Source organism: Populus euphratica, unplaced genomic scaffold (assembly GCF_000495115.2).
Source record: "Populus euphratica unplaced genomic scaffold, PopEup_1.0 scaffold412.1, whole genome shotgun sequence".
NCBI lineage: Eukaryota > Viridiplantae > Streptophyta > Magnoliopsida > Malpighiales > Salicaceae > Populus > Populus euphratica.
Window position 1 is genome coordinate 198,679 of NW_011500301.1, and position 11,920 is coordinate 210,598.

The following is an 11,920-nucleotide window of genomic DNA, read 5'->3' on the forward strand; positions in this document are numbered from 1 at the left end:
CTAGTGAAAAGGATTATGCATGAATAGAAATTGCGCAGAGCAAGTTATTATTTAATATCGAGTTTGATTGATAACCAATCAATACATATAATAAATAAAAAAATAAAGAAACACAAATCAATAGTATTATTACAACAAGAACAGCATCGATCCTAGACGAAAATATGAGAATTAATTCGAAGGCAAAGATCCACTGATGTCCATAAGCTAGAAGAATAGAATTTGTCAGACGTGGAAACCTAACATGCTGCAACAAAGTTTGGCTTCAGCGTTTGGTGCTCTTCTGATGTGGTTTCCAGTAGGTCTTGATCTTACGAAAAGGGCTCCTGCATTGTTAATAAATTAGTTTGTTAAGCGTGAAAAGTGAATACAATAAAATTGGTAGTTATGGAAGATGATATACGAAAATACCTTATTATATATTTCATGCAAATGTTTAATCAATTCTCGACTTCTTACGGCTACGAGCCGATCCCTCCTCCCTTCGAGATTTTGATTTTCTGTTATTGCAATCATTTGTGTTACGAGAAATGTTGAGAGATTTTTTTATAATAATAAGTGGAGATGAAAAGAGCCCTTACATGTTATCTTGGAGTTTAGTACTTTCGTCCTTCCCCAGAAATTGCTTAAACCACTTCACAGAATTCTTGGCATATCGTTTCAAGTTGTTTTCGTAGTCAATGTAGAAGAGACCAAACCTTGAACTATAACCGGATGCCCATTCAAAATCATCCAAGAATGACCAAGCAAAAAACCCCTTGACATCGACACCATGGTCACTGCAAAAGTCAAGTTTTTAGAGCATATCAGACTGAGAAACAAATTCCTTTTAAAATAAAAACTAGTACGGTTTGGGAAAGGAAGCCAGAACACGAATTTGGAAAGAAAAAACTCACTTGATAGATTTCAAAACATTGTGGAAAATGTCTTTATAATATTGCTCTCTTATGGCATCATTGAGGGCTTCCTCTAATGACGAGGAATTCACGTCATCAACTCCTAATTAAAAAAAACCCAACAGATCAGTAAATCAGAGCTTCTTGACAACTACAACCATAAACACATGAGGGTTGTTAACCCTGTTCTTACCATTTTCAGTGATATATATTGTTGGACTTTCATACGCGTCCTTGATGTAATTCAAAAGATGACGAATACCTTCGGGATAAATATAAAGCCAACCTGAACCCGCCTGCGAATTTGATTTATATATCTCAATACCAAGGGGGAAAAAGAAAGATTCTACACATATCAATTACTAATTTGTTGAAACAAGAATGAAGAATCACATTCACCTGTGGGCCTATTGGTATTCCATTTCTCTCCCCTGTACGTAAAATAGTGAGAAAGTGCAGACTTTTATAATTATTATTATTTTTTATCATTTAATCAACAAGTAAATAAATATTTCACCTGGCCAGTTAAGACGAGCATCTTCCATAAACCCAATATTCTTATAGTTAACATCCTCAACATTCTGAGCATAATATGTAGTGTAGTAATTGACCCCAATAAAGTCATAAGATCCTCTCAGCATCTTGGATTCCTCCTCAGTGAATCTAGGCAATCTTCCTCCAACGTAGTCGTGCATATTCTGTGGATAGTCACCTTTCGTTAGAGGATCCATGTACCTGCCAAAAACATAGAATTTAATATCTTGGTTTCTTCTCCATAGAATTTAAGAATCCAAATTAATGTTTCAACTTATTATATTATCCAAATCAGCTGGCAAAGTGCTTACCATCCAAGCATAAAATCAAGGCTTCGTTTAGTTGCCATCCGATCACTTTCACTAGTTGAGTAAGGTTCAAACCAATGAGAAACGAGGGTTATCCCAATTTTTCCTCCTTGACACGCCTGACGAGATTTTTCAATGATAAAATTAGCACAGTCACACTGAAAACTTTGGTGAAATATGTTATGAAACGAACCACAAATTATAGCTTTAGCTTTAGCTTTTGCAAACCTGATACTTTTCCTTGTATAATTTCACAGCCGTTGCATGAGCAAGCAATAGATGATGGGTTACAATGTAAACCTCAGTGGCGCCAGAGATTTTGGGTTGGCCTGGATAATTCTCCAAAGTTGAAATTCTGCCGGGTGCCATTGTGCCCGTGTCATAACCATTGACACTAAACATAAAAGGCTCATTTAAAGTGATCCAGTGCTTCACTCGGTCTCCAAATCTTTGAAAGCAAAGCTCCACAAAGTCTCGGAAATCGTTTCTATATGAGTTTTGAAATTATTAGATTCAAGCATGGAGGATTTAAATTAAAGTGAGATGTTTATATAATATGAATACAAAAACGATCGCTTACAAAATATTAGGGCTCAAGAAACCACCATATTTGTCCTCAATTGCTTGTGGAGTGTCCCAATGAAAGAGAGTTACATAAGGCTGTATACCTGTACATTTCAAAGCAAAAATAATATGAGAAAACTAAAAACGTTTTGTATGAAAGTTTGGAAAATGCTTTTCAAATTTTCGAAATTCAAGCAAAGTAAGATTGCCCCTGCATTTACCATGGCCACTTCAAGATTCTTATTTAGTCGGTAACATTACTATGAAACACAGTCATCGAGGAAAAGGAAAGGGTTATAACCATTTTTTACGAGCTCATCGATGAGATTGTTGTAAAACTGGATCCCTTCTTCGTTTATTCCAGCACTTAGTCTGCCATCTGATGAATTCAAATCGATGATTGAAAAATCAAAGAAAGGAAAAATATGGGACTTCGAAAGTCAAGTCGCGTCCCATCGTCGTGAATTAAAAAGGAATGAGATGTAGGGTAAAAACAAAGGAAAACACTCACGGGGTAATACCCTAGACCAGGAAATAGAGAATCTGAAAGCATCCATTCCCATTGCCTTCATTCTTTGCACATCTTCCTATAACATTTTGTGTGTAAAATATATCAGCAAGTGCAATGGTGATCAGATCGACAAAAGGTAACTAGAAGAAAAATAAGATGAACATCGTACCTTATAGCGATTATAGAAATCAACTGCCACCTTTGCATTGCTATGGTCACTTATTCTCTCTGCAATTTTTCAGAATTTGTTCTTAAATTCCTTTGAATGTATATTATTTGATGACAACCATATGTACATCTTTAATTTGCACGCACTTTCTCCCCCTAACCCTCTCTTCTTTTGGATTTAATAGACAAAATACACTATGGTTTTAGGCAGGCCATCAACATGCTGGCAGGTGACTCCTTGAGAGATTTATATTCGTTGTTTTAGTTAGGAAAGAATCGTAACGAACTCCTGCATTGAATAAAGAGATACCTGGATGCTCCTCGATGAAGGTGTCCCATATATTCGGCCCTTTACCTCTCCTGTTTGTTTCACCTTCAAACTGCATATAATTTAAACGTTATCAGAGAACAAACAATTAAGGCGTTTCTCTCTTCAATTCGACCAGAGTACTTGAAGCAATGTTGTACCTGGTAAGCTGACGAAGAAGATCCAAAAACGAAACCATCTGGGAAAGAATTACGACTCAACTGGGCAATACTTCCCATGATATACACTTAGTCTTTGTTGAACAGCCTTGCAGAAGAGCAATAAAAGCTTGAGCAGTACTAAAGATTGTTGGGTGATCAGAATAAAGAATGTATAGTGAGATAGCAGTGAAAAAATAAATAAATGAACGTATGAAGTTTGGATTTTGTAAGAACATCGACATGCCAGAGCCTATTTATAGGCATTATTCTGAAAGGTTATTCCCAACAACCAAGAAGGACAATTGTGGTCAACTATTATTATTTGTTTCAATTGACCGATCAATGAAAATTCAATTCGGAACTTCTAACTGGATAAGGATATTTCTCATTTGAGGAATTCATGGTGTTGAAACAAGCACAAAACTGAAGATTCCGTGCTCTAATTGCACTGTGAAGCCTAGCAACTGTACTTGAATCTTGCAGAGAAAATTCTGCAACCGGATCGTCAACATAAGAATTTTCAACGACATTAATTTTCTTGTCTGATGGCAATGAAGCCAGGCGAAAGTTTCCAGCCCAAGAAGAGTTATTAAATTGTAATGTGTGTATGTTGACCTTTCTCATTCAGACATGAACTATATTCTGAGATACAAAAAACATTACCAATCACTTGTTAGAAATTTCGCATCAAACAATTTTCATTTCTTTACGCTGAATTAGCCAAGTCAAGCACAATACATGATCATTAACCAAAAGCCTAGGAGAGTAACCAATTACGATCAATCTCTAAGATGACCTTTCTTCAATCCCAAACTGACAACCAATCTCTAAATCGCGCAAGAAATGCTTTGAAGCGATCAACTAGTCATCAGCCTGGAATTCATTTGTCTATGAAACCATCAACTAGTCATCAGCCTGGAATTCATTTGTCTTTGAAACCATCAACTAGTCATCAGCCTGGAATTCAATTTTACAACTGTCTGGAGTTTATTTTCCAAGAAAGTTTATCCGCGCGAAAACTTCAACTTGATTAGGAGAAACAAACTGCGTTTTGCTTCTACCGGAATTCAAGCCTCCAACGAATTCCATAACAATTAGCAGTATTAGTTACTTTTTTTATCATACTATCCCCATTATCTAGGCACGATTAAACACAGAATACAAATCACACAACCAGTATAGTGCCTCGAGTTCAAGTAATTATTGTCATTGTACTTCATTATTGAGATTTCCAAATATTTGCAAGATGCTTATAGAGCTTTTTTATTTTTTTAGTTGAAAGCTTGTCAGTAGGAAACCTATAATTCTCCTACCATGCATTGCTACATATACGAGGATTATAAATAGGAGCTGAATATAATATATAGGTGTATCTTTAATTTATTTCTTTATAGTAATCGAGTAGAATTAAATTAAAAGAGCACCATTAAGAAGATAGTGCCGAAGGAATAAAAACTTACAATGTAAGTATCTAAAAGAAGGAGCAAAAAAACAAAAATCAAACTAATTAGTCTAGTTCAAGATACATTCAAGACTACTAAAGGATCTCAATCATAGATCTTTGCCTCGAAAATTAGTCGATTGTGAACTAACTAGATAGATCAATAAAAGCCTTTGTATAAAAAAATAATAGCTTGACACTAAAAATTATCTCTAACTGACCTATACCATTCTTGAAGATTTTGTTCAGGATCCTTAGATAAACAACTTAACCCGAACTAATGCATGAATCTACTCTAAAAATTCCACATCATAGTAGAGTGGTGAAATAGATGATTACTAGTTTTAATCTCCTCACAATAAAAAGGCGAAAGAGCATCCTCATAATTAACAATCCTAAGACTATCATTAAATAGGAGTTACGTAAACAAATCACTTTTAGGAGGTGCAAAATCTTTCCATAGCAAAACCAAGAAAGAAAGAGTCCTTGTAGTAAATAAGGTATCTAGAAATTTGCACCATGAATGAACTGAATAAGTGTTGGAATTATCAAATTTTCATACCATACTCCACCTTTACAATTAAATTTCCCAGCATACAAATCTCATGAGACCTTAGATTCCTCCTCCAAGTTAAGCTGACCAAATTATCAGCTGGGCTATACACGTTTGCAAGGCCAACTAATTGCTGCATAAAAATATTAAATAGTCTAGGAAATAAATTAGGAAATAAATTATGAATAGGAGCTGGAGTACCTAGCCAAGAATCAATCGAAGACCAAATGTTATTATCATCATCTATCTTGAACCTAATGCTTGACTTAAGTGGAATGGCTATGTTTTCTCTTGTGGAGAAAGTCGAAACAACGCCATGCCAAGTTAGAGAAAGAGAAACAATAAATACAAGAAGTCCATTGTCATGGCGTGCACAACGTTGATTTGCATATATGTCTCCTAAGTGTTTTGGAAAGGGGTTTTGGATTTAATTATAAAATTATGATTATAAGGTTAAGAAGTCGCCACCTACTTTTATGGTCGCTAGAAAACTTAATGGTTTGTGAGAGTTCGGGTAAGGGACTAATTGTGCAAGGGGAAGATGTATCACATCTAGCCGACCTTATCTAAGGTAAGTTGTGTTGTTATTTGATTATTATTCTAAGTTGTATTTCTGTTCATTGGTCTTGTCTAAAGTTCAATGTAGATCTTTCTTCATAAGGAAGCTCTACCTTATCGGGTTAAATCTTAACCATTCTAAAGGTCAAATTTATTTATTTCTTGGATATAGCTAAGTTATAGCATTTTGAATGACAAGCATTTATAATGGGATATTTTTTATTTTGATCAAACAATAATAGATAATCATAAACAGGTTGTGATATCTATTTTGTATTTTTTAAATCATGATTAAAATAATTTTTGTCTCTCTTTAGAAAATATGCATTAAAAGCTTTTAGGATTTGACCGTATGCACAAATATAAAAAACAAATTTTGTAATTTTTTGGAAAAAGGAAATTAATTTTAATTTTTTTAATTTTCAAATTTGTTTCTAAAGATAGGTTTTGGAGAAAATAAGGTATCTTATAATGTAAGTTTACAGCATGATATTATGCAAAATAGTTATAAAAACATGTGAGAGGCCTATAGATATTTTTCAAATGCCCTTTGGAATTCATGAAATTTTAATTTTTTCTAAATAATATATTTTATTTTATTATGAAATATATATTAGATTAGACCCAGCTCAACCATCTATTTCAGCCTAGCTTGACTTAGTCTGGCTAGGTTGACTAGTGACTTAACAAGCTTTCTTTCTTTTTTTTTGGGTTGGACCCGACCTAGCCATCTAGGCTAGGTTGAAACAGGTTCAATCCATTGTTGTTAATGATATTTTTTCCATTTGTATGCAAACGGCTATGGCAAGGGGGTTTGGAGAAGAAAAGGAAAAGGAAAGCTTCCCTTTGAAAGGAAAAAAGTTGTTAGTGGTATTCATTGTAGTGTAGGGCAGTCTAGAGAATGGTTGGTGGCAATGATAGCATTGGAGAAAAATGGGAAAGGTTCACAAAAAACCAACACTAGGTAAAAGGGCTATTTCCCCCCCAACTTTGGCATGTTATTTCCTCATGCTCAATGCTTAGAATCCTCCTGTATTTATAGAGGGTGGAAGATAAACCTTTTATTTTTATTGAGGAAAAATATTGGCCCTTGATTCAAGTGGGAAAGATCTTAATCGTTGGATCAAAGGTGTCACTATGACTTGTAAAAATGATTGCAAAAAGGTTGGTTAGGTTGGTCATTTTAGGGTAGCATCATGGTGGATGTAAAGGCAATCAGCTAGCAAGATTTATGATAGGGTATAGTACAATGTCAAGCTATCATAGTGGTGTATGGTTTGTTTGATTTGGTTGAGAGATGAAGTATTAAATACCCCTGAAAGGTAGCCGCTTGAATAGTTTTTTAATGCAAAAAAAAAAAGATGATGAATAGGATGGTTAGCTTCACCATTTGCAATTGATTAGTTCTAATAGAGTTAGGACTAACCTTAACCTTGCTGAAACTTTTGTTTAAATTAAGTTAGTAAGAATGAAATAAATGGAAAGTGTAGTGGCTTGATTTGTATTTAACCATTCAAAGTATGGTAATTATGATTTAAATTGAAGAAAATCCTTGGTATCTTTCCTTAGGCATGATCGGCCAAATTATTGGTAAGAAAGATGAAATGGTAGACATGATGTTCATGTGTTGGTGTTAAATGAAAGGCTTAATGAAAAAGTGAGGACTAGATTATAAGTGCGGGGAATGAGAAGTAGGGGCAAGCCACCTATAAAAAGGATTGTGGCAAGTTGATAGTAGAAACATGAATAAGTGATGATGATATATATAAACCTTAGGATATTAATGTAAAAACAAGTTGATAGTAGGAAAAGTGAGATATTGGTTGTTCAATCCTAGACTTGTTAGCTGAAAATACTCAAAATTGGAACACCACAGGTATTTATGAGGCACCAGGTAAAACTTAATCTCAAATATCTAGTGGAGGTATTGATAAGACCAAAAGATTTATGTCTTCTCCCAAGTACAAGAGTGTTGAAGTAATTCTTGTCTTTTATTAGTGGAACAAATGAAATGGGCGTTACTACCTAGTAGTTCCTTTCATAACTTAGGTGTCAGTTATAACTTACGTTAATAATAAATCAAGTTCCTTTCATAACTTAGGTGTCAGTTATACCATACTGTATGGGCTATGAAAGCACCAAGTATTTGTTGTACCAATTATTATACAACATAAATTTAGATTAACCATTTAACACGTAAAATATTAAAAGTGAACAAGATAACAAATACAAAACATGTTAGTATCAAACATTAAGGTCCATTTTGAGTTTACACTATACTTATTCTTACACCATTAGTGTAACCTTTTCACCTTGACATAATAAACTTAACTAAATACAATAAAAGAAAGAAAAATAAAAAAAATATAAATATAAATAAGATAAAAGCTAACTACTACTACTAATATTACTAGTACTAGTACTAGTATTACTACTACAACTACTATTATTATTACTATTAATACTAGTATTATTACTATTACTATTATTAGTAGTACTATTAATATTATTACTATTGTTATTGTTGTTGTTGTATTATTGTTATCTATAATTTATACAATTAACCTCTTTATGGTTCGACCCTGGTCTTGTCAGGTTATTTATAAATTGCTAACATGATTATATTAAACAAGTATAGCATAAACTCTTATTATTCAATTGAAAACCACACACAAAGGAGGTTCCAATTAAATTATAAATTATTAACACGATTACATTAGTTATCTTATTCAATTAATGCTAATACTTGTAAATATTGTCAGGCATCCATGCTTATAACTTATGTTAACAACAAATCAAGTTCCTTTCATAGCTCAGGTTTCGGTTATACCGTACAGTATGGGCTATAAAAGTGCCAAGCATTTGTTGTACCAAATGTTATACAATATAAATCTAGATTAGTCATTTAACAAGCAAAGTATTAAAGAGTGAACAAGACAACAAATATAAAACATGTTAGTATTAAACATTAAAGTCCATGTTGAGTTATATTTATTCTTACACCATTAGTGTAACCTTTTCACCCTGACATAATAAACTTAGCTAAACATAATGAAAGAGAGAAACATAAATAAAAAAGATAAGAACATAAATAAGATAAAATTTAATTAAGTAAAAGAAAGGAAATGAGAGGCATAAACAAGAGATTAATGAAAGCAAAGCTTAAGCATTACAAAAATACAAAGAGAGAAAGCAAAAGCATTATCTTGATCTGGAGACCAAGATGCCTAAATGCATGGCAAATGCCTCCTTTTATAGGCCAAAATTAGAAACTATTGATTTGATGACTAACTGATAAGTGGGTGGCCAACTCTTGACTTGGTGATAATCCTTATCTTCTCTTATCTACCTAAAATGTCATTAATAATGTCAAAATTGGAACCACTTAAAACATGAAATTTTTTCTTCTTTTTTATTAGGTGGTGTTAGGGCATTAGGTGTTGAAACACCCCTACGAGCTCAGTAACTCGGGTTGTAGATACTGATACGTAGATAATGCAATGTTTGATTCCCTTAAGCTTTTCTCCTCAACCCATGTAACAAATGTTGGGCCAACAGCTCTCAAGTTAGTTGACTTTAGGGTATTACGTGTTAAAACACCCATTCGGGCTTAATTGCTTAGGTTAGAGAGGCTACGAAACCAAACATATCTACATATTTCTTCTCATCATTTTTTTTACTCTTTTTTTGTTTTTTTTGTAAATTATATAATATTCCTTTCCCTTAGTTGTTATCTTTAATAAAAAATGTGAATAATATAATAATCCAATATGCAACCCACAATCATATGTTAAAGTGTGTCTGTGAAAATAAAGGTTTAAGGATACATGTTAAATGAGTATATGAGCAGAATTAAGTGATAATAATGCGAGAGTTTGTAAACTTGAATATTTCAAGAAGTTTTATCATAGACCTTGTTAAGAATGGTTACTAAGATGCGTCTCAAGAGTCACTTTATCAAAAGAGCTCCTTTACTCTGCCATCCTAGTAACAACAATTTTGCACATGCTTTATGAAATGGAAAACATAATTAGTTAATTTTTTTTAAACTACTACTCTCTGCCCCCAACCAAAACGAGATATTGTCCTCAATGTTTTAAAGTAGAAAGATAAAGTATAGAAGACATCACCTGAAATAATGAACACTGACAAACCTGAAACACACTTAAACAAATATAAGAAACAACAAAACACAATAATAAAAGCAAAATACACAAAGATTCATAAATGAAGACTCAAATCTAATTTAAGCTTTTGACAGCTTTCCTGAGATGACCAATTTATATGACTTATAGAGGGATCAATTACAAGAATGAAATATTATAGTTGGTCAATCAATTAGTCAGCAGTAGTAGCAGAGATTATGATTTGTTGTGCAGAAGATGTTAGAAATTCATATTCCACAACATGATCAAGAAACGACAACAACTTATCATAATAACCATTAACATTTAATAGACTTATGGGTTTATGGTGAATGTGCAGTTCGGCCCAAGAGGAGATATGAAAGATCTCTTCTAGTGTGCCTAGACCACTTGGTAAGGCAATGAAGGCATCAGAATGGTTAAACATTGCATTCATTCGAGAAGACATTGTAGAAACCTATAGTTCTTCTCTAATTGTTTTTCTAATGATGTCCCCTTGTGCTAAAGCTTTAGGGACGACCCCCAAAATTTGAGTACTTCCTAAAAATACAGCTATTGACACACCTCCCATTAACTCAAGACTACCTCCCCTATACACTAAATGAATCTTTCTCTCAGCTAGCAACCGACCAAGATGATTTGTTGATTCTAAAAACTCTTTTTCTTTCCCAAGACTAGATCCATCAAAAGCACAAATATTTCTTATGTGATAACCTGAGAAACATGCCATTTCTACACACTTCTATATATGTTAAATGTATAGGTTGAGTAGAAATGAAAGGAAAGAAGAGAGGATTTTATATATGAGAAATTAAAAAGGCAATCATACCACCTATATGTAGGCCAGCTGGAGTCTCACACACATATTCTCTCTCTCTTTATTTATTTATTTCAAAAAAACATGTGTATATTGATTAGTACTTAAAAGTGCATTTTTATCATGGTTTTATATCATCATTTTGCACTTGAAGTATCAATAACTCCTTAACTAAAGCATGTTTTATAATAATATATCTAATAATATAAGATACCTTTAATTTGTGGTAAATGTTCATTTTAAATGTAGGCCTATCACATAAATGAAAGGATTGATTGATGACTTTAAGAACTTAAATTGCAAGGGCAAAAAGATGACCAAAATTAGAAAAGAGATGTCGGTGCAATCCAAACCGGAACACTGTTCGGTAATTGAGTCATATCTAGAGCTATAGATCTCAGATTTAGGTGTACTTTATATGGATAAAAAGGTAAGATATAGGCCTACAACTTTGATATGGAGCCCAAGATCTAAAAAGGCCATTTTCAAGTCCAAATTATAGCAACAACAAAGAAGCCCGAATCTGTCCTCCAACCCGAGCACTATTCAGTATTTTGGCCATATCTGGAGTTCTAGAAGTCCAAATGAGCTGAAGTTTTTACACAAAAAAGTTGAGACAATTGCCTACAACTTTCATGTTTTTTAGTGGCTCTAATTTTGACATTATCAATGACGTTTTGGGCAGACAAAAGAAGATAAGGATTGTCACCAAGTCAAGAGTTGGCCACCCACTCATCAATTAGTCATCAAATCAATAGTTCCCAATTTTGGCCTATAAAAGGAGGCATTTGCCATGCATTTAGGCATCTTGGTGTCCAGATCAAGATCATGCTCTTGCTTTCTCTCTTTGTATTTTTTTTAATGTTTATGTTTTGCTTTCATTAATATCAAGTTTATGCCTTTCATTTCCTTTCCTTTACTTTGTTAACTCTTATCTTATTTATGTTCTTATTTTGT

General features: G+C 33.3%; 1 protein-coding gene across 1 annotated transcript; it reads right to left on the reverse strand.

Annotated features, from left to right (window-relative positions):
- Positions 1-562: 562 nt before the first annotated feature.
- LOC105113365 (beta-glucosidase 12-like) lies at positions 563-3,660 on the reverse strand. Its single transcript, XM_011009518.1, has 13 exons — positions 3,450-3,660; positions 3,292-3,361; positions 2,983-3,041; positions 2,814-2,889; positions 2,604-2,681; positions 2,319-2,406; positions 1,967-2,225; positions 1,742-1,857; positions 1,414-1,631; positions 1,296-1,327; positions 1,090-1,192; positions 897-999; positions 563-779 (listed from the first exon to the last, which is right to left on the reverse strand). Exons 1-13 carry the CDS (start codon positions 3,525-3,527, stop codon positions 578-580), a joined length of 1,482 nt encoding a protein of 493 aa, XP_011007820.1. The 5' UTR covers positions 3,528-3,660; the 3' UTR covers positions 563-577.
- Positions 3,661-11,920: the final 8,260 nt, after the last annotated feature.

Excerpts from the sequence above, each read along its gene's own strand:
- LOC105113365 (XM_011009518.1), bottom strand. The coding sequence starts at position 3,527 with ATGGGAAGTATTGCCCAGTTGAGTCGTAATTCTTTCCCAGATGGTTTC. Across the intron at positions 2,890-2,982 it reads ATTTCTATAATCGCTATAAG|GAAGATGTGCAAAGAATGAA; the intron begins GTACGATGTTCA and ends AAAATGTTATAG. Across the intron at positions 2,682-2,813 it reads CTGGTCTAGGGTATTACCCC|ATGGCAGACTAAGTGCTGGA; the intron begins GTGAGTGTTTTC and ends TGAATTCATCAG.